The sequence below is a fragment of the Labeo rohita genome, chromosome 10, assembly GCF_022985175.1.
Source record: "Labeo rohita strain BAU-BD-2019 chromosome 10, IGBB_LRoh.1.0, whole genome shotgun sequence".
NCBI classification, from domain to species: domain Eukaryota; kingdom Metazoa; phylum Chordata; class Actinopteri; order Cypriniformes; family Cyprinidae; genus Labeo; species Labeo rohita.
Window position 1 is genome coordinate 13,478,671 of NC_066878.1, and position 26,441 is coordinate 13,505,111.

A 26,441-nucleotide genomic window follows, 5' to 3' on the forward strand; every position below is an offset into this window, starting at 1 on the left:
AAAAGAAAAATCTGAATTGTGTTATCTTGCAATTTTGAGTTTATTTCTCAATTTCGAGTTTGAGAAAGTCCGAATTGTGCGATATAATCTTAAAATTATGACTTTTCTCAGAATTGCACATCTCGCAGTTGTGACATAACTTGGAATTGCTTGTTAGAAAGTCAGAATTGAGAGACAAATGCACAATTGTGAGAAAAGTCAGAATTCTGATACAAACTTGCATTTCCGAGAAAGTCAAAATTCTTTCAATTCTGACTCTAGTTCTTATAATTGGGAGTTTATAAAATCACGTCATTCGTATATTAGCATTCATAAATTCACAATTGCGAGAAAAAGTCAGAATTCCAAGATACAAACTTAGATCTGTGAGGAGAAGAAAAAAAAAAAAAAAAAAAAAAAGTTAAGAAATGCGAGATACAAAACTGTCAATTGTGAGACAAATTCACAGTTGCAAGAAAATGTTAGAATTCTGACACATTCGCAAGAAAGACAGAATTGCACATTTTTTGTTGAAATGTAAGAAGAAAAAAAAGTTTTATCTTGCAAGTTTCTAATTATGCAATTAATAAATTCACAATAGCAAGAGAAAATGTCTGAATTCTGAAATACAAAATGGTATTTGTGAGAAAGTCAGAATTGCAGTTTTTAAATCACGCAGAAAAGCAGTCAGAATTGTGACTGAAGTGTCACAACAACATTAATTTTTTATTCAGTGGTGGAAACAGGACTTCCATAGATCTGCACTGATGTTCATGGCTGTGTTACAAACAAAATATCCATTACTGGCCACAACATGAGTTGATTTTCACTCTAGAGAGTTACATGTATCAGAGCTATTTGAACCGACCCCGGAGCTTCCAGCCCTGCAAGTGTTGTAATTCTAAATGTTGCGATTACTGTTGCAAATTACTCTGTCCCAAAACTACCTGGGGCTGGTGAAATCTTGAGAGATGAAATATTTTGATACTATTCATGTTATTAAAATATTTATTTTGTGGATGCATTGATCAGTGGGTTTTCATCTGTTCCATGACACCTTTACTCTGAACATGAATGTATTTAGGGGACCAAACTCTCCAGGCCTCTGTTTTATTGCCACCTGGTGGACCCAGAGGGTATAAGCTACAGAAGGCACACACCTAGAAACTGCAAACCATCCATTATGGACTATCATAATAGCTCCAATCAATAAGAAACCTAAACTGTAGAGAAGCTCCTCAGTGGTAAACACATATAAGGACTGTTTTGAGGGTTTGTCTGACTCTAGTCATCTACTGCATTCCAGATCGACCATATTGGGCAGTATCGTCTCTCTCCCTCCCCCGTCTGCAGACGGACTTTGATCCTCCCTCTTTATAATGTCTCCATCTCTCTCACATCCACCCTTACGTCTCGCAATCTTAAAGTAGCATGCCATCATTCATTCTAATGCCTTATTTCAGTGGAATTCCATTCTGAAGTTCGCACAGACCGGAACTCTGCGATTCTTGAGATTTCAGACTAAAATATTGCCCCGCTTTCAAACATTTTTTGAATTGCTACAGCGTTGAAATGATTTCCCCAAACCGGGCTCGTATTGTGCCTGTTGCCATGGTGGTGTTCGTAAGGAAAGCTAAAATCAAATAAGACGAAAATGACAGCGCTGCCAATTTCCACATATTCGGAGCAGGAGGTAAACTTAAATATTTGAACAGCGGCCCTGCGATTTTGGAAGGTCTTGGCAGCCGCCGCAGCAGGTTACTGAAATCTGGGCCTGTCGGAAAGCCTTCATCTCAAAAGGGCGAATCATGCGTACAAACACACACGAAAAACACGACGGGCTTGTGCAAGCTTCGTAACACTCCTTCACAGTCAAGTACTTTATTCTTATTAATAACGCTTTTTTTCTTTAAAAAATCTTTTCAATATACAACACCATTTTAGACAAGACAATTCTGTTTACAACTAAATTCAGATCAGTTATGGGTCATTCAGAACCTAGACGAGCAGACAGTGAAAAGGGGAACGAGACAGACAGCGCTAAAAACGAGAAATGGAAGGACATATCAGGAGAAGAGTCAAAAAACTACAATTATTCATACGATTTCACAAGAAAAGAATATGAAGTCAATTTCCCAACTTAAAAAAAAAAAAAAAGGGGGGGGGAGGGGAAAGCATAAAAAAACAGAAAACGCAAGACAGAAACCGAGGGGTTGACCAGCACACGTTACACGTCCCATCGCTCGCTCATTCATGCAGAACAGTCCTGAGAGAAGCAAGGCACTCAGGCCTTGCCTTCTCCCTTTAGTTTTTCTTCTTTTTCTTTTTAAATCAATAAAAATAAAACAAACCAAAGATAGATACAGAGTTCATGGGCCCAGGGGGCGGAGCCGGGGCAGCCGTCACTCTGTACGCAGTGGCGGGGTGAGAGGGCGGGCTCCATGCCCACCCTTACGTTCTCTGCTTAATGGCATCGCTCTCTCCATCTTTTCTCCGCCTCCTCCTCCGCAGAGAGGGAGAAAGAGAACTGACGCGGTTTGTGTCGTGGGGCGGCCCTCAAAACGACCGAAGAGGGGGAGAAATAAAACGGACAGATGGAGAGAGGAGGGTGAAGGGGAGGGGTGGTGGTGGTGGCGTTCCTCGACCTTTGATCCTGGCACACTTCCACAGAGACTGGGTCACCCGAACAGTCCCCACACACACTCGCACACACTCCGCACGCCACCAGGGCTTCCCTGTCAAGAGATCACAATCACGTAAGCTTGCGTTTTATTTAATGTGTGTGAACTTGAATCAAAACGTGTGCTACCTGCTATCTGGATATATAGGTATACGTGCGGGATGGCGATCGTCCTTCCGTCTGCCCGTTGGTCGACACGTTGAGGAAGTCCCAGATAAGGATAGTGTCATCGTGGGAACTGCTGATGATCTGGAACTCGTCGAACTGGAGCCGGAACACTCGGCCAGAATGTTCCTACACGCAGACGGACTATTATTAAAACAATCCTTTCATGACCGCTGCAGATCAAAATTAGTCACAGACTGGGAATGACATGACGCAAGACTATGGTGCAATAAATGTGTGACAATGCAGAGGGCTGATTAACAACACATGACCGTAATGAGTGACAGATCAGAAACTGGGAGCGAAAAACAAAGCAGGTAGTCACAGATCTGATATTTGGATATTTGAGATTGTTGGTGTCCTTAAAACTTTTGAGAGCCTAAAAACAGGTCAGATGTTTAGAGATAATGAATTGAAAGCATGCATCAGATTTCTAAAGTCTTGTGTGTCAGGTGGATGGGTTATGAGGAAATGGAAACTCACCACTAGTGTACGTAGACACAGCGTGCTGGCTGGGGCTCGTGGATCGAGAGCGGCTTGGAGGTCCCATACTTTAATTTTACTGCGCACACAAATATTTTAAAACGCATTAGGCAATGCACAAAAAATCTGACGTCATAAATCCAGAGCACATCGGTTAAAATACCCTCTCATTCTTTTCAGCTCTAGAAGCGCATTTCACACATAATCTACAGATAATCTGTGATTCAGTTGTGGGCTTTGTGGGATTAAAAGTGACTGCTCCCTCGGCTGTGTGGGTTTTGTGCACTGCTCATGTATCAGATTAATGACAGGAGCATGGGGAGCAGACAAATGCAACTCTGCAATTAAAGATGTGAGAATAAAGAGATTATTCACATTAAGGCCAGGAATAAACCAGCCATAATCCAGACTAAAAAAAACAAAAAAAACAAAAAAACAAAACACTGCTTAAATGTAATCCCCCAGACTACATTACTTTTCAGATATAGCAGTGTGAGGAGATCAAGGAGAGAGTTTGCTAATGGATATATTTAAAAATGTGCATCTTAGTTCCAAGGCTACTTTTTTTATTTTAGACTTTTTACAAGAGCTTCCCCTCCCTGTCTTATTTGGCTGTCGGCACACTGTTGCAAAAATAGCTTTTCCACATTCTGTTATTCTTCATTGCGCAGCAATGCAAAAAATGACAATAAAACTCCCTTTAACTTCAAATTAATCAGAATCAGGCATACCCGTCATATGCTCCGCTCACGATCCGCTTGTTATCAAAGCGAATACAGCGAACAAGCTCCTCGTGCCCTTCCAAAACCCGCAAGCATGCTCCACACTCGATATCCCACAGCCTGGAGAAACAGATTAACACAAATTTTGTTAGAAAATAAATCAGACATGTAAAGAATACCAACTGGCTGAGTCCAGGTCACATTTTTACCCCCAGAAAGAACAGTTACACCAACCAGAAAAACAAAGAATTAGGTTACATTTCGCATGAAGAAAAAGTCTTTTATGATTTATTTTGCATATTTTCAATATATATAATATATATATATAAGAAAGAATCAAAAGTGTTTTGAATTAGACATCTTATGCTCACAAAGGCTACATTCATTTGATCAAAAATACAGTAAACAGTAATATCCAATGCATGAAATACTATAATTTAAAATAACATTTAATTGTAATATCTTTCCTGTGACAAAGCAGAATTTTCAGCAGCCATTACTCTTCAGTGTCACACAGCCCTTCAGAAATAATTCTGATATTTCATTGCTATTATAAAAAAATAAAACAAAATAAAATAAAATTAAAGCTGCAAGCAGCGTTGATAGGGCCCTTGTACCCGGCTCACCACCACCTGGTGGTTTTAGGAAAACAGCGAATGGTGAGCAATATGCATGTAAAGTGTTAAAGGATGAATGTGTCAAAGTCAGTTATATGAGCCAACCTTCCTGCTGCCAGCTGGTGGTGCTATGACTATAACTGAATATTGGCATGTAAACGTTTTGAGGCCAGGACTTTCAACTAAAATATGAAGTTTGGCACAGATAGTGTAAAGGACGACATACCCTGTCACCAACAGGTGGCGCTATGGTTATACCTGAATACTGGCTTTTAGATGTCTTCAGGCCAGGGTTCTTACTAAACGTGAAGTTTGGTGCAGATCGGACATTAGGGCTGTGCAGATAGAAGATAGTATCGTGTATCGATGATAGTCAGAGACATCAGCTGTTGCTGAAGTGTTTTATGACAGCAAGACGATTATTATTATTATTATTATTATTATTATTATTATTATTATTATGTCAGAAAAAAGGGAAAAAGAAGCTAGGCGCCTATCTTTAGTGATGCAGTGCAGAGAGCCACTTCTGGGACGCATCAGAATCTTGTCGTGGGGCAGCTGATTAGACATTGTATGCCTGAATTGTAACAACTTCCTGTTTCATGGCAAAACATCAAAGTTTGTCAGGCCGCCACAGACACGCCCTTTAACAAAAACGTAAGATTTTTGCAATTTAACGTCACAAAGGGCTTTAGATTACACTCATCAAATTTGGTGTTAATCCGTTTAAATCTCTAGGAAGAATTCGTTCAAATACAATGCCTGACAAGGCAAAAACAGCACAAAACTTGCAGAGAAAATTAAAAATAACAGACTTCCTGCTGGGTTTCGGACTTCGTACTGGGGAACTTTTTTTTGTAGGTGTTGTGTTACAAGTGTCTACCGAATTTCATACATGTATGTGAAACACAGCTCGAGGGGCACGTTGTTGACATTTTATAGGTGGTGCCATGGAGCCATTTTGCCACACCCACTTCTGAAACCCATATCATATGTAAATTTTCATCACTTTTGGCATGTGTGCAAAGTCTCATAAGTTTGAGAGCCTGTTTAGGCCCTCAAAAATGCTATTCATTTTGGAAAAGAAGAAACCATTCCAATAGGGTCCTCGCACCACTGGTGCTCAGGCCCCAATAAAATAAATAAATAAAAGAAGAACTTTTTAGTTTTTTTTTTTAAAAAGATTTACTTTTGGCATTTTTGCATTTATTTTTGATAGGATAGTATAGCAATGACAGGAAACAAAGCGGGAGAAAGACAGAGGGGGGGAAAGATCGGGAAAGGTTTATGAGCCGGGACTCAAAGCCAGGACGCCCGGAGCGCAACAGCACTACATGTCGGCTGCCCACAAGGCTATCGGCGCCGACAATAAGAACACTTTACTGGTAAAAATATACTTTATTATCCTGGGGTTAAATGTCACATGTATATTTTTAACACTTCTTGACATTTTCACAACTACTACTAATCAAACTTGAATAACTGCTTATTCACACACACCTGATGGTGTTGTCTGAGGAGCCGCTGACCACGAGTCTGTCTCTGTACTGCAGGCAGGCAATTCCACGCTTGTGACCGTTTAGTGTCCGAACAAACTCACAGGTGCTTGTGCTCCACACCTGCAGAACACATTACATCACACATTAGATCACACAATAGGATTAAACCATTAAACACTTTAAATCTGTTCCTGATCACTGTCATCTTTCTTTACTTCACTTTAATAAAGTACCAGTACATATAAGCTCAGGAAAAACACCTCTAGACATCTACACACACACACGCACACCAGCCCTGACTGCCCTGCCTCATTATTTAGGGAATGTTTTGATAGGGTGGGGGCTGCAGAATGACTTGGCACCCCTCCCAGAATGATGGGTGGGCTGGACCAGGGCTGTCCGTTTCTGGAATCCAACTGCCCCGGATCCAGCATCTAGAGCAGCAAGAGAATGCGTGCTGAAGAGGAATCTGAGCACGAGCAGTGGACTCTAGCGCTTCTGCAGTCTACAGAGAATTAAGAAACTTTTACACTGCTGCCCTCTGCTGGGAACTTCTGTGCTTTGGACAAACACGCCAACACCTGAATAGTCAAAGATCAGCTGCATGACAATATAGTCTAGCCCACTGCAGCTTGTCACCAAGAACAAATAAACTTAGACAGGATGGAGCCTGAATGATATGCATTGTGAAATCCGAAACAACTCTAAAAGCACTTTTTTGTGCATTGATTGACAGCTGATAATGTCATTCAGAGATCTGAGCGCTGACCTTTATGGTCCGATCCCCAGAGGCGGAGACAATGTACTTGTCGTCAAAGTCGACCACATTGACGGCAGCCCTGTGTCCGACGAGGACCCGGCGGAGACTGATGTCCGTAGGAGAGGCCATGTCCCACACGGCGATGGAGCGATCCTTCGAGCAGGTGACCATCAGCCCGTTACAGAATCGCAGGTGGAGAACAGCCTCGTTGTGGTGGATTAAAGTGTTCAGAACCTCCCCCGAGTTCACATCCCACACTCTGGGTAAAAAGAGAAGGCAAGCAAAGTCAGAGCTGATTTTATCAGCCTTTATTCATTCCAGCTGAACAGACATGTGGAGTGATGGGGTGGGGGGGGCTTGGTTGGTGGGACAAAAAAAAAAAAATGGAAAAAATGAACAGAGGGCTTATAGAGAGGGAGAGAACGATAGAAATCTGACCTGACAGTGGAATCAGAGGAGCCGGTAACAATGACTCTCTCATCGTATTGCAGACACAGCACAGAGCCCGTGTGCCCCGTCAGGATCTTCAAACACTCCAGAGTCTGTTTATCCCATATCTAAATGCAAACACACATATGACGTCTTTTTTACAATTGCAAAGATCATGAATTTCACAATGTCAAATATAAACTTCTGTTAACTATATGAAGGTCCAAACTGCAGTTTCAATGCAGCTTCAAAGGGCTCCACATGATCCCAGCTGAGGATCTTGTCTAGCAAAACGACTGGTCATTTTCAACAAAAAAAAAAAAAAAAAAAAAAAAAAAAAAAAAAAAAAAAAAGTGTATACTCTTTAATGACAAATGCTCATCTTGCACTAGCTCTGCGATGTGCGCCTGTGAACTTTACACATCATGTAATCATGTTGCAAGGCTCCAGACTAACTTTTGAGAGCATACAGTACCACAGGTGATGGCACCAGGAGCCGATTTTGTAACGCTGCGGACGTGTGGGAGTATCAAAAACATAGATAATTCATAAAATTACTAGGGTTTTAAATTAATAAGTACAGTTAGTAATAATACTACATGTACATTTCTTGTTTATTTCTTGTTTATACAGATCTGACAGTAAAGCACTAAGCTTGAGTTGGAAAGCATATTAAAAAAAAAAAAAAAAAAAAAAAAATACACTTTTATTAACAGTAACATGCAAAATCTAAATTTTATACAGAAAATATATTCTACTCTTATTAAATGTACTTTATTCTTCTTCTATAGCATTATATTCTGTGACTTTTCTTACTTCATAGTGTACAACTAAAAAGCAAAATAAATCAAAGCAAAATCTAAAAATGAATGACTAATAAGCTCATCTGCTGCCATCTATTGGTTATAATGATAATCTTATTCATTTTATTTTAATTTTACATAAGCGTTTGTTAACCAAAGTATATTTTGGTCATCCCATTAACAACGACATTAAAATTGGATCACTTAAGAGCTTTAAAATGCTGGAAATAGTTATGTGAAATGTTTGAAAGTCATGAAAAAGTGCTTGAATTTCTCAAAAGGCTGTACAAGCCTTGAAATTAATAATGTAATAACATCCAACTATTTCTGCCACAACATTTAGCGCTACTACTTCTGGTTTTCTGACGTACGTCAACGCTGTTTATAACACCGAATTCTGAGCAGAATTTTAATGATTCTCAGTAGATCTCGCAGCAACCTTAGGGTGTATTCACACCTGTATTGTTCGGTTCGATTTAATCAAACTTACGTTCATTTCCCCCCTTGGTGCGGATCTTTTGGGCAGGTGTGAATACAGCAATCACACTCAGGTGTAGACCAAAATCATCCATTATTGTTGTTTTACCTTTTTCGTAAAAGGTGTTGTTTGACTTTCTTTGCATGTTTGCTTTGTAAACATTGGGTCAATACTTCTGCTTATGTCACACGTGACCTTTCCAATGTGACTACGTAATCTGTGAAGTCATGGACACAGAGGAAGTGCAAGACACTAATTTGTAGGGTTTATTTTTCTTTTTTTTTTTTTTTTTTTTTTTTTTTTTTTTTTAGAAAAGGACCTCAGTTGGGATTGTGTAAAGCAGTGGTTTTCAGTCCTGGTCCTGGGGACTCAATGCTCTGCACATTTTGTGTGTCTCCCTTATTTAACACACCTGATTCAGATCATCAGCTCGTTAGGAGAGAGATCCATGTACTGAACTGTGTGTCAGATGAGACGACATACAAAACTTGCAGAGCAGTGGGTCCCCAGGTCCAGTTTGGACCTATAACCCACCGGCTCCCATTGAAGTCCACTATATGGAGAAAAATCCTGAAATGTTTTCCTCAAAAAAAAAAAATTTGGACCGTAATCTTGAATGACATAGGGGTGAGTAAATAATCAAGAAATTTAAATTCTAGAGTGAATTAATTCTTTAGTAATACTACTTCATATTTTAGTGGAAACTGTGATCCATTATTTTTTATTTTTATTTTTAAGTCTTTACTGTCACTTTTGACCAACTTAATGCATCCTTGCTGAATAAAAGTATTAATTTCTTCCCCCGTACTGACCCCAATAATTTGAGCACTTTTTAAAAACAACAATAACCTTTAACTGATATTGTCACCTACATGACACATCCCTAGAAAAGCATTTGCTAAAATTCTCTCCCACAAGAGCAGCAAAACCAAGGGACTTTACCACAGGGTTTAATACTAAGTAAGAACATTAAACAAACCCCTACATATAACTAGCACTGACAGTCATTCTTGTCTTAGAAAATGTGACTTGAATAATCTCACCCGTTTCAATACCATCTATCTAGTTTCAGTATCATAATACAAAACGAGAGAGATTTGATTGTGTAAATAAAAAACCCAAGCATGTTTCTATTCAACGAGTTCTGAAAGCATCTCTCAATTGTTCCTCTAACCGTTTAAAAATCACACATTGGCGAAATGTGTTTAAACACATCATTAACATAATTCGCAAGAACAGATTCAGTCTGATGTGGTTAGTATTTCAAAATGACACCAGCATAGGGATGCACTCAGACGGTGTGGTTTTTACTGGTGCTGACTTCACTAAACCCACACGAGGTTCACAAGAAATACAATAGCAGAGCGCGGTCGCACCTTGATGGAGTTATCGCGTAAACCGCTGATGATCTTTTCGTCGTCATACTGGAGACAGTAAACACCTTTGCTGTTCTCCGACCTACACTGGATCCTCTGCAGGTTATGTCGGCCACACCTCCAGTTCGCCTCGATGGTCTGGAAACAGGAACAGCAAAGTCAGCAATTTAGTTACTCTGCTAAGAGGCATAACTTATTTGATTTGATCAAGAAAGCGTCCCGTTTTATCAGTGCATTTGAAAATGTAGTATTAAAATAGCTGATGGCTGCATGTTCTGATTACTCAGAGGGCAGCTATGAAGACGACAAAGAGCTGGGTTACACGAGGCTTGCCGCCTACCCCTGAGGCGTAATCACTGGTCGTGCTCGTTCAAATGAACAAACAAACGCTCCTAGTTACTACCTCCTTTTCCTTAAAAACACTGACATGAGCAAACAAGATCTAGAATCATATTACACTAAAAGTACTAGAGAGAAAGACACAATGATTACTCTGCCCACCTCAATGTCTTGAATGATTTTTGGATAAAGAGAGCGGTAGTATGAGTTCGGAGGAACTTCTGTTGTTCGGTTCTTGAACAGGTATTTTTCCCTGCGAAGGAAACAGCAGTAAACATCCCTGATAAACTGACATAAACAAGCATCTTCATAATAAGATATACAAGACAGTCTAAGTGGAGGTTCCCAGCATGTCTGGTGGAGAATTACACCGCTGAGAGATAATGACGAGGTTGTTGTTAAACCTCATGTATAAATGAAGGGGTTTAGGGGATGTAAACAGTCATATCAGCATGGTGACTCACCACTGGTGTCTCTCTGAAAGGCCCTTCCACAGCGGGTCTGTCCGAACCATCCTCTCAATCAGCTTCTTCCACAACATGCCTTCGGATATCACACGCTGCCATTCTTTACACACCAGCTCAGCCGAACAAAGCGAGCGCGCATCAAGGAAGGACAAGATGTTCTCCGCTATATGATCCAGACCCTGAGCTGGAAGACAAATTGAGATGGTGTTTAAGTACCAGAGTGTAAAAGTTAAAAGCTGTAAAAGGAGGATTTCAGTGAATGGAGAGAGAAAAAAAAAAAAAGTTGAAGAATATTTAATCTTTTCTAAAGACAGCATAAAACCACATTCACACACAGTTTACTTCTGTAATCGGATGCATTTAAGTGAAATAGGACATGAAACTAAAGTAAAATGAAAGTAAAATGTATAGGGAAGGGACTGAATAGTAAAAAGTAGACATTAATGATAAAATTGAGATTGGAAAATGCAGGAGGGGTTTCAAAAAAGTAAAAAAGGTGGTTTGATGTCAGCTAAAATGAATTCTAATATGCTGATTTGGTGCTTGAGAAACATTGCTTTTTTATTATTATTATCAGTGTTGAAAACCGTTGGGTTGCTTAATATTTTTGTGGTAACTCATACATTTTCCAGGAGTCTTTGATGAATAGAAAGTTAATTTATTAGAAATAGGTTTTTTTTTTGTGACATTACAAATGTCTTCAGTGTCACATCTGATCAACTTAATGCATCCTTGCTGAGTAAAATTACTGATTTCTTTAAAAAAAAAAAAAAATAAATAAAATAAATAAATAAAATCTTACTGGCCACAACATTTTAATGGTAGTGTACATTTTGATGAAATACAAACAGGAATTTTATTCTAAGAATAGGGCCCTAAGATTTCCATAATGCGGAAACACAGACGGAATTGCAGAATCCAGTTACAAAAGCAGAAATGAATGTTTTAACGGAATATTGCGAAATGTGTAAAAGTTTGGATGAATTAATCAAAAGTAGGTCATAACACTTCAATCAAATTGCGACTTGGACTAGTATACGTAAATATTAAGCCATAAAAAGATTATTTAAATATAAACCCTGCATGTTCGTGTCTGTATGAATGAATGACGCAGACGCGCATTTTGTTTACTACACCTTATGAAGTGCGTGTGACGCTTGTGGTGATTTCAGCGTCTGCCATCTCACTAAACGAGGACATAAATACATGAACAACATCTCCAGAACTGCTCTGAGAGTACTTCATGAGCATTTTACGGGTTTCATTTGACTAAAACTATCATCATATATACACAGAAATTTAAAGGAATTCACGGCAACCCGTTAAAAAAGTTCAGTTTACCTTGAAGAGACCGTGCCAGAAATATATTACTATTATTCAGTATAATATACATACTCCTACTACTACTACTGTGAGTAATTAATAAAACTATTTTTAAAAAAAAAAAAAAAAAAAAAAAAAAAAAAAAAAAAGAAATCACACTATATTTCTTATTAGTTTTCATTTTAATAGTAGGTCTTCTTTATTTGCCAAAAAAAAAAAAAAAAATCTAATTTAATTTTCATTAAGAAAAAGATAAATTAATGTTTTATGCCTTCATCTGTTAATTAGAAAATTTTAAATACACAATACAATTTCATAAGCCTACTGTAGAAATAAATAAAAGTTCTTTTTATGTCAAATTTTCCATTCAAAAATTTAAAAAGGCCAAAACAGAATTTGGTAACCATAAAAATAGGCATTTAATAGGGCCCTAAACATGTAATTTTTGTTAAACTTTTAATAAATTGTGGTTAAATTGTATAAGTTTCATTTTAATTAGACATGCTTTTTCATTCATAAAATTCAATTTAACCATTAAAATGGAGTCCAGAAAATTTTAAAACGGAAAAAACAGAAATCAGGAAAATTAAAACGGAAAAAAAATAAATTTGGGAAAAAACTAATCAGATTTCATAGGGCCCTATAAGAATAAAATGAACTGATGAATTGTGATTCAAGTTTGATTTCAACTTTAGCGACAAAACAGGCCAAGACAAACATGGTCTCTTTAAACTTAATTCTTTTATTTATTTACTTAATTATCTATATTTCAAGCATAATGGACTCACCCTCCATGAGAAATAGCATTTTCAAAACAAGGACTGTGTGTGTGTGTGTGTGTTACCTGGCAGTGCCGTTATGAAGTCCCTTTGGAGCATGGGTTTGAGGTAGGAGTTTATGTGGCCGTGTTGGTAATGGCACATGCGTGAGATCAGGTGTTCCACAAACTCCACCTGGTCAGCCTCAGACCACTGATCAAAGAGCTGGATGCACACGTCCTTCTCCTTCTCGTAATTCCCCTCTGACGGCCGCTTTCTAGAGCCCGTCAAGGGTCCATTACTCACCTGAGGACAGATAAAAGTAGGCTGGGAGAATTGTAAAAGGAAAAACAAACAGATACATATGTTAGATTAGACCAAAACAAGTTCTGTATGGAAAAGGATTGGGCAGAGGCAAATTAGAAACATACTAATCATGGTATTTCAAGGCAGATGCATTTACTTGGTAAAGAACAGTGCTGCAGGTGCTCTACTATTAAAGGGAAAGTCAAAAATGAAAATTCTGTTATTAATTACTCACCCTCACGTCGTTCCAAACCTGTAAGAAAGATAGTAAGGACGTTGTTAAAATAGTCCAAGTGATGTCAGTGGTTCAACCATGTTATGAAGCTACGAGAATACTTTTTGTGCACAAAGAAAACAAAAATAACGACTGTAATCATTACTTTCTTCTCTTTTTGTGTCAGTCTTCCCCACGTGTTTGAACCACAGATGTCACATGGACTATTTTAACGATTTCTTTACTACCTTTCTGGGTCTTTAAAGGAGAACTCCACTTCCAGAACAACAATTCACAAATAATTTACTCACCCCCTTGTCATCCAAGATGTTCATGTCTTTCTGTCTTCAGTTGTGATGAAATTATGTTTTTGAGCAAAACATTTCAGGATTTTCCTCCATATAATAAACTTCATTGGTGCCCCGATTTTGAACTTCCAAAATGTAGTTTAAATACAGTTTTAAAGGGCTCTAAATGATCCCAGCCAAGGAAAAAGGGTCTTATCTAGCGAAACGATCTGCCATTTTTTTCGGAAAATAAAAGTAGCACAGGCTCTGGGATGCGCTCACGTACTATTGAATCACGTCGAAAAGCAAACGCGCAAAGACTAAGAAAGTGCAAGTAAGTCAAACGCTGTTTACGAACAAAAAGGCACAACGATGTCGGACGATTCTGAAGTTGTAGGAGAAAATAACATGGAGTTTTTCAACATACTCTACCTTTTTGAGCCAGAGTACACAGACGATAAACTTGTGGTGATTCGAAGACGTGATCCGTAGTAGTGATGGGAAGTTCGGATAATTTTACAGATTCGGACCTTTGAGTCTCATTCAGCAAAATAAACAAATCTTTTTCCAAGTCATTTCATCCATTGTAGCTGAATCACCATCACGTGACAGCCCTATAAGATGAACGAACGACTCAAAAAACAGCCTAAGACTCGAAACAGGTAAACTAATTCCAGTACAGAACCTAACAGGATGTTGCACATGCCCAACTGAACGAATCACTCCCCGAGATGCATCATTCTTCTCGAGTCACATTAAAGATTTGTTCAAAATGAACGAATCATTCAAGAACGACCCGTGGATGCGAATCCCAGAGCCTGTACTACACAAGCTTTTGTGCTTAAAAAGCATAAAAAATTTTTTTTGAAAACAATGACCGATTGTTTTGCTAGATAAGACACTTCTTCCCCAGCTGGGACCGTTTAGAGCCCTTTGAAGCTGCATTTAAACTGCATTTTGGAAGTTCAAATTTAGGGCACCAATGAAGTCCATTATATGCAGAAAAATGCTGAAATACTTTCCTCAAAAACCATAGTTTCTTTACGACTTAAGACAGAAACACATGAACATCTTGGATGACAAGGGGGTGAGTAAATTATTTGTGAATTGCTGTTCTGGAAGTGGACTTCTCCTTTAACGTGTCAGTTACGTTGCTGTCTATGCAATGTTAGAGAGCTCTCAGATTTCAGCAAAAATATCGTAATTTGTGTTCTGAAGATGAACAAAGGTCCTTACTGGTTTGGAATGACATGAGTGTGAGTAATGACAGAATTTTCATTTTTGGATGAACTATCCCTTTAAAAGAGCCACATACTGTTCTTGTCTTCAGATGCAATAATATAAGTTTCTACAAGAAGTTCTCATGCTATTCATCCCAAACAACTTATCTCACTTGGTGTTCTGTACATATAGTGATACTTGAGCGCTTAAGTGACACTTAAAAACATTTTAAGAAAAATGGCACAAACAAACTTTAAGCAAAACTAGAATGTTTGTCTCTTTGTAGAAAAGTTTAGATAAAGATTCTGGCACTTTCTGGTAGTCAGAAGTTAGGAACATCATGATCTAACGGTGTGGTTGCTCTGCTAAAACATCTGTACGAGCTTTAGGGGAACTGGAACCCGAACACATTTACTAAAATACAATTGGTTTCATTAAAAGTAAATGCAAAAATATCTCTGAAATGTAAAGTTAGCCCTGGAAGTCTAGCATTACATGTCTGCAGATCATGCCACTTGGTTTCATATGATATTCATCTATTTTGAAGTGTCTTACATCACTGTTCAAAGGTTTGGTGTCAGTTAGATTTACTTAAGCAAGGACACAATTAATTAAAAATGACACTAAACACATTTATAATGTAACAAAAAAAAGTTAAATGATGTTCTTTTAAAGTTTCTATTCATCAGAAAACCTTAAAAAAGAAAATAGATAAACATTTTCCAAAAAAAAAAAAAATACTAAGCAGCTGTTTTCAACACTGATAATAATCAAAAACGCTTCTTGAGCAGCAAAGCAGCATATTAGAATGATTTCTGAAGGATCATGTGACTCTGAACACTGGAGCAATTTATTAAATAATAATATTAAACTAATAATCTCACATTATTACCGTTTCATTGTACTTTTTTGGTCAAATACACCCGTCAATAGTTTTTGAACAGTAAGATTTTTAATATTTTTTAAGAAGTCTCTTCTGCTCACCAAGCCTGCATTTATTTGATCCAAAATACAGCAAAAGCAGTAATACTGTGAAATATTTTTACTACTTAAAATAACTACTTTCTATTTTAATATATTTTAAAATGTAATTTATTCCTGTGATCAAAGCTAGATTTTTAGCATTATTACTCCAGTCTTCAGTGTTATGATCCTTTAGAAATCATTCTAATATGCTGATTTGCTTTTCAAAAAATGTTATTATTATTATTATTATTATTATTATTATTATCATCATTATCATTATCATTATCATTATCAAATTTAAAACAGTCGAGTACACTCTTTCAGGATTCTTTGATGGATAGAAAGATCCAAAGATCAGTAATAATCTGAAAAAAAAAAAAAATGGATCAAGTTATGATAAAGACATTTATAATGTTACAAAACGATTTCCATTCAAATAAATGCTGTTCTTCTGAACTTTCTATTCATTAAAGAAACCTGAACACAATTCTACTCAGCTGTTTTCAACATAATAATAAATGTTTTATTATTTTATTGTATTACAATGATTTCTGAATATCATGTGACTGGAGCAATGATGCTAAAATTCAGTTTTGAAATCAGAGGAATAAATTACATTTCAAAATATATTCAAACAGAAAAGTTATTATAAACAGTACAAATATTCCAAAATTACTGTTTTTGCTGTACTTTGGATCACATAAATGCAGGCTTGGTGAGGAGAAGAGACTTAAAAAAATAAAAAATCTTACTGTTCAAAAACTTTTGACTGGTAGTGTAAATGCCAAGCTGAGCACAACAGACTTCAAAAACATTACAAAATCTAACGAACACCACACGTTTGAACAGCAATGCAAGTGTCCAGACAAGTTTGGGGCCTAATTATCCAGTACACCTCAAAAATGCAAAATGAAACCTAAATGTAGATAAAATAAAAGCCTGCACAAATGGACACTTAGGTCTTCCAGACGCAGATTAGGCCGTGCCCTATAACAAACTCCTAAATCAACAGTACTTCAATACTGAAAATCCTGCATAGTCCAGGGAGAGGCTACTCAAAAGTTTCTTATTGTTGCATCCACTTATTATTTTATCAGACTTTGATGCACTTTACTGAGGTACGGCTCGTCCACCTCACCTTAATTACTGTGATCTTTGGGGAGCGGTCTGCAGTCTGCGGGTCCATGACAGAGATGTTCTGCAGAAGAAATCACATTTCATTATTTTTCATAAATCAATAGTTATGTCTGCTTCAAAATAAAAAATAAATCAGAGATGGACCACAATATAAATCAAAACCACTCCTATACATAACCTACACATGAAGACCCTTTCATCATCCACTTGCATACGTTCATAATCACATTGCATTGTTTGTTGGAAAGCAGATGAAAGGACCAGCCTACGATCTGCGCGTGCTGAATAATTGGACAGATTCTCCATCAGCATGCGGCAAAGATGTGGGATCGGGCAGGGTGTGTAGGCGTTTGGGTAACGTGTCAACAGCTGTCCCCTAGCCAAGGCCACCACAAGGATATGCTTACATCCCAAATACAGCCATGATAGAGATGATACCGTGCATATCGCTGCTCTTAATATCCACGACTCAGCACCTGCTTTAATCCGTAATCACTGTTCTCATGAATATCAGCCAGAAACTTTAGAAAGGTGTGTGATATTGAAGCTAGCCACTGACACTAGTGTTATTTTACCAGCACTGAGATAGTATTATAAAGTTTATTAATATAAAAGAGTTTATTTATTTATTTTTTAATGTCTACAAACTTTGAATTACTTCAGTTTCAGCTGTAGTTACTTTAGTAATTAGTAAGTTAGACCTGAAATACAAACAAGTTTTTTTCCCCCCACCTAATAAATCTTTGTTTGTGGTTTCAGTTAACAATAATAACCTAGACTGACACATTATGACAAAGTCTGGGATTCATTTTAAACCATCTTTCTAGGTCAGCAGAGCAGGAAGTGTAGATTTATTATGAGTCTCTGCACTCTATACACAAATGCACATGGCTTGTTATCTTCAAGCAAAGCCATTTATCTATCTTCCTCAAGCTTCACAATACAAGTGGACAAACTCAAGTGCATTCACTCCTACCCTTCTCACAGTATCCATGGCAACAAGAAGCAAATCCACTCTGCAAAACTGATTCTATAATGTTATTGTATTGACTGGGAGAGATATTGATTCAGACGCGGCCTTATTAATTAAAAGCACATTTAAGTCATACAGTTTTATTTTTGAGGATGTTAAAAATGTTTTAAGTTAAAAATAGAAATGTTATATTTAAAATTAATAAGGAGGCTACAAATGCAAATCACGTCAAAAATCTATTTTAATATCAAAAGCTGAATGTTTTAGTAGTTAAATACACTTTTGAGGAATTCAGTTCATTTTTATCATACGTCTTTCATAGGATCGGTGTTCAGAAAAGTGTGAAACAAAAATGAGTGCGTTTAATATGAAAATATCGTAATTAGTTCGCGTAGGCTAATGGTTTGGTGTGGTTAGCCACTTAGCCGCTTGCTATAAACGCTGCTTTCACATCAACAATAACCGTTCGTACCTCGCTAAAAAAAAGTGTGGGGTTACTAAAACACACATATTCACTCATCCAAACATGATTGTTGAATCTATTATCGATATTTGTATATTCGCTGATCGTTTGGCTCACAAACGTCATTTGAAATTGACAGCACGAGCGGTTACTTCCTATTACGCAGCTTTAAAGTCCGGCTAAAATGTGTCGTGAGAAGTAAATATTGCGTTGTTGTAACTGAGAAACGGTTATTTCAAACACATTTTTAAGTAGTTAAGTGTCTTGAGACTTTATATGAAGCACAGCTCGTCAATAGAGCCAAATTATAGGTAGGATTGAGTGGCGCAGAGGCGCCGCAGTGAAGCTCAAGGCACCGGCTAAAGTCGATGAGACTCGGACTCACCACGATGCCGCGGCAGCTTCCCTTCCTTCGCCTCCGCGACTAGCTCAAGAAATATCCTCAGCCCTCGCCAAGAACAACTGTTCGCCTTGTCTACTAACGTCCCAGCTGTTGTTTCAAGGGAAAGACACAGGCGAGAGTTGTTAAAAACGACCAAATCGGCTAGCGATACCTAGCAGGGCCCTCCCTGTCAGCGGAGCCAGCCATTTCTCTCTCTGTGTCTCTCTCTCTCACTCTCTCGCTCGCTCGCTCTCTCTCTCTCCTCACCCCTCCTTCTCCCCCCTCAACTCAGCCGATCCCTACCCACTCCACAAGCTGGTTATACTCAACCAGGCTGTCCTTATAACCGCTAATATAACTGTATAGCCTCTAAAGTCTTGAGAACTTACTAGAAAATGTTTATCAAAGCACAACCGAGTACTCACCATCAGCTCTAAGGTTTTGTCCTCCATCTCCGGCTCCATGTTTGTTCCCCGAAACTCGCAGTGAAAATGGAAACCCCGCCCTGCGACACAAACACGTCACGAAAGGAGGCGGAGCAAGCAGGCAAGAATCTAATTCTCCCATTGGCTGTCAAATAAAAAAGCGTGCGCCAAATGGGCGTTGTCCGCGTCGTGATTGGATCACTTCTGGTGCTAAGGTACAAAGCGGGTACAGACGCACTACGTCATAATCGAAGGGGGATGTAATTTGTAAGAACGTTCGTGGTTGGTCGTTGAATGACAAAAAGGGTTTTGTCTGTTTTGTAAACTGAACAGCGATTGGCTGCGGTCTGGTGCTAGGGTAAAGAATGGGGTTATCCCCGATGGTTCAGATTTTAGGAACATTTCTGATTGTTTGGTTGTGACATTCGTGCCTGCAGCCAAATATTATTATTTTTAAGTACGAATAAAGAATTTATCAAGTTACTAAATGCATAAAAAACTGAAGCCATTAGAATAATGACTTTCTCCTTACCTCAGCAAGTGAAATAATCTTGTCGGACTTCGAACCCATATAAAATAAGATAAAAAAATTCTCCGCAAAATAAACAAGCTGTAAGTGCAGTTTGCAAACAATGAGAACGTTTAATGTCTGTGTCCAGATGTAACAAATGATTTATACAAAATAGTGATGGATCAAAGAAAATGAGAAAATATACAACATAATATTTGCTAAAATATTGTGGGCCCGTAATTCGGATCATTTTTTTTTATTAGTATTCTCCTTTTACATGACCGGATTGCGTGTTCGTTTTAGCAGGCGTCAAAACGCCAACCATGCCACAATTGGTTCAAGGTCCAAATTATTGATTTGCAGCTTGTCTTTCTAAAACCAATCTGTTGTTAAAATACGACTGGACAAAATGGAAAGAAATTAGAGGCTTGTAATCTGTGGCGGGTCACAGACTCTGACATGTGACTTTTTAAAAGGGAATTAAACAGCCAAACTGACATATACTCACTCACACATCACAGTTAACACAGTAACCCCCCACCCTCACCCCATAATCGGTCCGAAAGGACATTCCCATGCATAAAGCCGTCGAATACCAATGAGTGCTGAAGGCTTGAGCTAAGATTTTATGTTCGCAAACAGCAGGAGGCTGAAGTTAGGGTCCAGATGCTGGTACACTGTGCTGTCATATCTCACAAACTGCAAAATTCAGGCACTCATATATAGTTTATTTTGAAAAGTAGCATCTCCTGGGGGGCTGAGGAAAACAAGTGAGGGAAATGTACTGTGAAAGACGGTTCTCGGTCTTCAAGAAGGGATGGGTCCAGTTACTATATGGTCCATTTGAGAGCAAGAAACGCCTCAATGTGGGCACAATGCGATGGGAGGAGCAGGGTGTACCGCTGGCTCAGAGTGCATCACCACCACCATCACCATCACCACCACACTGGTTTACAGCAGAAACAAGGCAACAAATCAAGTCTGGGCTAACCAGGAAATTAAAACGCAGGCCTGGCAATGGGCTTGAGGTGGCTAGAGGTAAGCAGTACAGATCTAATCATTTGCTACTGCTTTCTTCATACACTGAATAAGAGAAAATATAATACATTTGAATAAAATACAACAGCAGCAGATGCCATTATAAAAGGAGAGGCAAAAGGAAGAAAAGGAGTGAGATTAGAAGGGAAGAGAAAAAGTAGATCTGAAAGCCTAGAGTGTTTTCGTGAAGAGCTGAGGCAGGACAGGCAGGCGGGCCACGGCCATGCTGTTGCGATGACCTGGTAATTAGTGGAGAGGAGAAAACTCAGTCTCATCCAGTCCAGAGATGGAGTCGCTGTATTCTAAAGCCAGGGACACGCAGACCTTCCGCCACCTTCTCCAATTCGTATTCTCCCTCCTGCTGATTCGATCTCCTTCGCTCCCCTGCCGTTTGCGGGGTAGGTGAAGGGGGAAAATCTTATATTTGAATTTTGTGTCAGTCCCGACTACCTAGTAGTCATCTAAATCAAAGAACTCATCATCATCTCCCTGGTACTCCATGCCTTGGAAGTCCACCCGGTACCGCAAGATTCCTGAAGAAACAGAAAGATATTGATATAACAAGATCTTTTTCCATTTCTCTACAAATTGTAATTTTTAAAGAACACTTACCACCAATGCCTCCAAAGCCTTTCACAAACTGCGAACCCTCCTGGCTTTTGTCTGTAACGATTTCCAGCGTGGCCCCAAACTTCTTGTAGTTATTGGCGAACCACTCAAGCAGCGGCATGCTCTCAATCAGCTCATGCTCCTGACCCGTCTAAAACAAGAACATAAAGTACTGTTAAATTATACACCTGTCTGAACAACACATTAGCTAAAGTGAAAAGGAAACATTAGACAAAAGATGCAAACATCACGCAGAAGGTTTTCGTTTTTAGAAATTGAGTAAAATGAAGGAAATGTTGAATTTAACAAGAATTTCAGAATGACTACACTCCTAAGAAGGTTCTTTATTCGCATCAATGGTTACAAGAGACTTCTTCAACATCCATAGAAGCTTTCCATTACACAAACAATCCTTTATAGAAGAAAACGTTTAAGATGATTCATATATTCTACCACACTTGGAAAAATAAAGTTACTTTAATAACTGTTCACTGAGAGGCTCTTTGAAAAACCCCAAATGACCCTACTGCTTTGCTAAAAAAAACCCTTCATTTTTACTTCGTTTACTACTCTTTTGCTTTAATGAGCTGAATGAACTCCAGAAGTGTGTGTGAAATCTAAAGATCATATTCCTCACCATGATTTGAGGATGATTCAGAAAGATCCAAGAACATCTGACCACAGATATATTTTAAAATCTGTCAGAGCCAGTTTCTTTCAGTTGAAACAGCTCAGACTTGCATTTTTGTCTGGGACAAGGTTTAAGCCCTGTCTGTGAAACCAGGGGCAAGTATTTCAACCCATAAGCTGCTGATTTGATTTCAGGCCATGAGAATTGATCATTGGTTGCTTGAGTATGGCACTTCAACTCCACAAGAAAGTCACTCAGAAGGAGTTACAGCCATTGGTGCTTCTACATTAATTTTCATAAATAAGACCTGCTGAATCACATATAATCTGAAGGTGGCTGAACGTTTGCTTACCTCCTTGTCAGTGAAATGAGACTTGTCCTTCTCCTGTTCCGGTGTCAGATAGAGTATCTTTTCATCTGATTACAACAACAAAAAAAAGCAATTAAAATTAGAATTTTTTTATATTTTGCAAATATTGTCCAACTGTGAGTGTGAGAGTTTAGGGTGTGTTTACCATTTTCCGGTGTAGTATTTTCTCCATGACAGCGTAGGACATAACGCATAGTGTCCAGGTTCTCGTAAACTATAAGAATCTCCACCGCTCCCATCTCCAGCGCTTTGAGTGTGTCTTCAACTCCAAAACAATACTTCCCTGTGTCCTGACTGATCTCATCGAAGTATCGACCTAAAATCAGAAACACAAGTTAACACACACACCGTACAAGTACAGAACGCCCAGTGTTTTATGCTACAAAAATATTTCTGGCATCTTCATCAAGCGTGTAAATTAACTACCTATTAGTTTCTTTTCTTGGATGAACTTGACATTGGACAGCACTTCCGCCGAAAGCTCAATGGCCTGGTTGAAACCGTTCTCTCCTCCATACGATATGTCAACCAGCTTCAGAACCTTGGCTTGTAACCTCTACATGTGCAGAAGAACCACAGTCAGAAAACAAGCAGAATGATAAATGAAGATTGCAAATCATTTGATGCCAAGGGAACATACCGGATCAAACATGTCTGACTGGCTGAGCTCCGTCTTGAAGTCAGCCGATCCGGCGAGAACCAGTCCTGCCACGTTGACCTTGTCATTGGACACGAAGAGTTGCACAGCCGTCTCCGCTACCTTACGCACATAGTTATGTCTCTTCTCCATTCTCAAACGAGCAAATCGAAGAGCAGACTGTCCTCCTCTACCTAGAGTTAAAGGAAACAAGCTGGTAAACACAAAATTCTATAAAAAAACAAAACAGCCACAGTAAGCGATTTGAAGACATGTTTACCGTGTTTTTTGGGCAGGTCCACAGTAAATTTGTGCAACACCTCCCTTGTGTTGCCTTGTAAAGTCCCAAACAGGGCACCACTACCATCAATCACAATGAAGCCAAATTTGCTGTCATCTGACAGCAGAGCTGTTAGAGCCTGTGGATATAAAAATTGTATTTGGTATTACAGTGTTTTGGTACAATAGATAGACAGATAGATAGATAGATAGACAGATAGATAGATAGATAGATAGATAGATAGATCTTACCTCAGTATGGAACTTGTTGTCACATAAATACAAGGATGTGTTGATTGGTTTAAAAGGCTCAAAATCAATGTTTACTTTCTTCTCTTTGCCTTCCTCTGTCACAATGGTGCCACAATACACCACCAGGCCATTAGGAGGCACTGCAAGATAAACAGAAGGCTTATAGGAGGGGGATCAGGAGAGACCACACCTATTGAAAAGATTAAATCAGGTGCAACACCCAATCGTACCCTCACATACAAAGCAAATATGCATGAACCGCCAGTTTAATTTTTAAACAGCCCCATTTCAGAAAAGATAAACATAGCAAGTACAAAAATTCAGTCATCTGAGAAGTTAAATGGTTGTGAAAGATCTTAGATGAAGCTAAACCCACTCATTTACCTTTGTTGTACAGTTTTAGTCTCTGCTGTACTGAGGTAATGGCTCCCAGCACAGAGAGTCTGTTGACTCTGCTCTTGATGTTCGAAGCGGTGCCGAACTCGTCGGCCAACATCTTCGCAACACGCGAGATTTGATCCTTGGGTGGGATGATGAGGGAAATCATACTGGTGCCATTTCTGTGGAAGAAATAACGTAACAGGAATATAACAGCAAAAGTTTAGGATCGTAATATTTAATAAAAATTAATGTTTTTGAAAAGTCTATTATGCTCACCAAGGCTGCATGTATTTGATCAAAATACAGTAAAAACTATTTAGAAATATTTCTAATACGTTGGTTTGTTGCTCAATATTTTCTTCTCTTTTCTTCATTATCAATGTTTAAACAGTTGTGCTGCTACACATCTTTCTGTAAACTGTGACATGTTTTTTCTAGTTTTCATTGCTGAAAAGATAATTAAAAAAAGAACAGCATTTATTTGAACCTGAAATCTTGTGACATTAGAAATGTCAACTTAATGCATCCTTGATAAAATCTTGCTGACACCAGACTTTCAATGTAATTGTATATTCAATGCATCAAGTAAAACTTTGTCATAAAGTGTCATATGATAGAAACTGAATGGTTCGAGCATACTTGTTGAGCCGTATTCAATATATTTAAAGTTATCATTAAATGGATAGTTCTCTCAATTCATTTACATTGTTCCACAACCAGAAAAATGATGACTGAGGCAGTCATTCTGCTTAACCATTCACTTTCATTGTATAAATGAGAGAACAAAACAAACGCCACTAACTTCCTTACATTTTGGAACATTTCACAAAAGAAAACACAAAAGAGGTTCAACATGGCTGTCAGAAAATGACCGAAAATGAAATATTTTAGGGTGAATGTCTTTGACAACGGCGACTGGTTGTATAACAACATTGAACATTGAGACAACATTCAAGTGCTACGTTTCAACACCGTGATATTAAAAACACGTTTACAAATACTAAATACGTATTAAAAGAAACAAAACATTAGCCTATTTAGCATGATTTCACCCATTTAACACGCGTCATATCCACCAACCCATTTTAAGACGTGATCTCGAAAGTGCTTCACATTTCAAACGACACCATTTATAACATTTCCCGCTCTTTATCCTACAACCACCAGTATTTCATCGAAATAAAGAGCTATACGGTGCGCGGTCTCGTTCTCCGTCCACCATGCTGCTCTCTCCAACAGCTGTTAGCAAGCTGGTTAGCATGTGGTCTCCCCCCCAAAGAACGAAACGAATCGTACATCAGATGTGCTACTGTTTGTCATCCAACACCTGTAAACAAAAATAGAGGATCTGACAGAGCGAGCCTCACCCTCTAGCCGCCTCAAGGCTTTTGATCAACTTCTTAATCTTCCAAATTTCCACGTTCCTGTCCGCTGCGCTGGGGTCGTCCGCCATCTTCCTCGCGCTGTCTGGACCTGCTGAAAAAGAGAATCCAACTTTAGCTTGCTAGCGCGAACTGCTTGAATTAGCAGCTATTTAAAACGCGGATAATCAACAGTGGAAATCTTAAAAGGTCAATCGGGGATCGGACAGAACTGTTAACTCATTCAAATAAGGCTTATTGTGGGTAAAAGAAGAAAAGCGCGAATGAAGTTTGACGCGCTAACTGGCTAAAGCAGTACTGTGCGCGGGCCTCTCGCGCCCGAGAACATCCCTGCCACGCGCCGCTCGCGCGAAACCACCCTTTTGCAAATTATTTCTTTTTTTTAACACGTGGTCCGTTTTCTCGAAGCAAATTTCGTTATCTTAAGTTAATGCAGTGTACTCACAGACTAGAATTATCCGCTCCGCCGCGTCCGTACGGCAGTTACTTTGTGGTCCAGAGCTCGCTCGCCGCTGTTTCTCAGTGACGTGATATACTTATCGTTAGCAGCCGGTTTGGTCTTGCTGCGCGTGGTGCTTTGGTGGAGGCTCACGTGGGGGGAAAGACAGAAATTCCATTTAGTATCACTTCCTGAAAACGACACGCATGGGGGTGTATTTGGAACTGTGTGATTGGAGGATTTTGCTGTCAAACAAAAAGGGAGGAACAATTACTTTTTTATTCTTTTATTATTATTATTATTATTATTATTATTATTTTTAATGCTTTATTTAGTGACAACTCACATAGCAAATAGATACAAATGAAAAATAACAGCAAGTATATAGTAACAATAAGTATTTAAACTAATAATAAAAAAATAAATAACTATATATGTGACCTGGATCAAAAAAACAAACAAAAAAAAAAAAAACAGTCATAAGGGTCAGTTTTTCAAAATTAAGATTTATACACCATCTGAAAGCTGAATAAATAAGGTTTCCATTGATGTATGGTTTGTTAGGATAGGGCAATATTTGTTTGAGATGCACCTAATTTAAAACCTGGAATCTGAGGGTGTACACAAATCACCTTTAAAGTTGCCCAAATAAAGTTCTTA

General features: G+C 38.5%; 2 protein-coding genes across 8 annotated transcripts; both read right to left on the bottom strand.

Moving 5' to 3' along the window:
* Positions 1 to 378: 378 nt before the first annotated feature.
* On the bottom strand, positions 379 to 19,378 carry fbxw11b (F-box and WD repeat domain containing 11b). Of its 5 annotated transcripts, XM_051121751.1 has the most exons (14): positions 19,253 to 19,345; positions 18,831 to 18,935; positions 17,011 to 17,070; positions 12,965 to 13,205; positions 10,795 to 10,981; positions 10,493 to 10,583; positions 9,992 to 10,129; positions 7,344 to 7,462; positions 6,915 to 7,164; positions 6,147 to 6,265; positions 4,039 to 4,149; positions 3,308 to 3,386; positions 2,789 to 2,953; positions 379 to 2,714 (listed from the first exon to the last, which is right to left on the bottom strand). In XM_051121751.1, exons 3-13 carry the CDS (start codon positions 17,056 to 17,058, stop codon positions 2,792 to 2,794), a joined length of 1,545 nt encoding a protein of 514 aa, XP_050977708.1. In that variant the 5' UTR covers positions 17,059 to 17,070; positions 18,831 to 18,935; positions 19,253 to 19,345; the 3' UTR covers positions 379 to 2,714; positions 2,789 to 2,791. The 5 variants fall into 5 exon arrangements, with proteins under 5 accessions (XP_050977708.1, XP_050977704.1, XP_050977705.1 ...); XM_051121747.1 differs by lacking the exon at positions 18,831 to 18,935 and having other exon boundaries at positions 19,253 to 19,378; XM_051121748.1 differs by lacking the exon at positions 18,831 to 18,935 and having other exon boundaries at positions 12,965 to 13,179; positions 17,006 to 17,070; positions 19,253 to 19,337.
* A 491-nt stretch (positions 19,379 to 19,869) lies between these two features.
* On the bottom strand, positions 19,870 to 25,954 carry etf1b (eukaryotic translation termination factor 1b). 3 transcript variants are annotated; one of them, XM_051121753.1, is made up of 11 exons: positions 25,788 to 25,954; positions 25,328 to 25,436; positions 23,964 to 24,139; positions 23,580 to 23,719; positions 23,329 to 23,467; positions 23,052 to 23,242; positions 22,838 to 22,967; positions 22,557 to 22,727; positions 22,394 to 22,458; positions 21,414 to 21,561; positions 19,870 to 21,334 (listed from the first exon to the last, which is right to left on the bottom strand). In XM_051121753.1, exons 2-11 carry the CDS (start codon positions 25,411 to 25,413, stop codon positions 21,252 to 21,254), a joined length of 1,329 nt encoding a protein of 442 aa, XP_050977710.1. In that variant the 5' UTR covers positions 25,414 to 25,436; positions 25,788 to 25,954; the 3' UTR covers positions 19,870 to 21,251. The 3 variants fall into 3 exon arrangements, with proteins under 3 accessions (XP_050977710.1, XP_050977711.1, XP_050977712.1); XM_051121754.1 differs by having other exon boundaries at positions 25,328 to 25,433; positions 25,788 to 25,952; XM_051121755.1 differs by lacking the exon at positions 25,788 to 25,954 and adding an exon at positions 24,237 to 24,407.
* Between the last annotated feature and the right edge of the window lie 487 nt (positions 25,955 to 26,441).

Bases quoted from the DNA above. Each gene is read 5' to 3' on its own strand.
- fbxw11b (XM_051121747.1), bottom strand. From the start codon at position 19,291: ATGGAGCCGGAGATGGAGGACAAAACCTTAGAGCTGATG. The intron at 10,584-10,794 runs GTGAGTCACCAT...TTTCCTTCGCAG, and splicing joins CTTTCAGAGAGACACCAGTG to GGAAAAATACCTGTTCAAGA. The intron at 4,150-6,146 runs GTGTGTGTGAAT...CTGTTTCTCCAG, and splicing joins TCCTCAGACAACACCATCAG to GCTGTGGGATATCGAGTGTG.
- etf1b (XM_051121753.1), bottom strand. From the start codon at position 25,413: ATGGCGGACGACCCCAGCGCAGCGGACAGGAACGTGGAAATTTGGAAG. The intron at 22,968-23,051 runs GTATGTTCCCTT...CTGCACATGTAG, and splicing joins AGTCAGACATGTTTGATCCG to AGGTTACAAGCCAAGGTTCT. The intron at 22,728-22,837 runs GTAGTTAATTTA...TTCTGATTTTAG, and splicing joins CCAAGAAAAGAAACTAATAG to GTCGATACTTCGATGAGATC.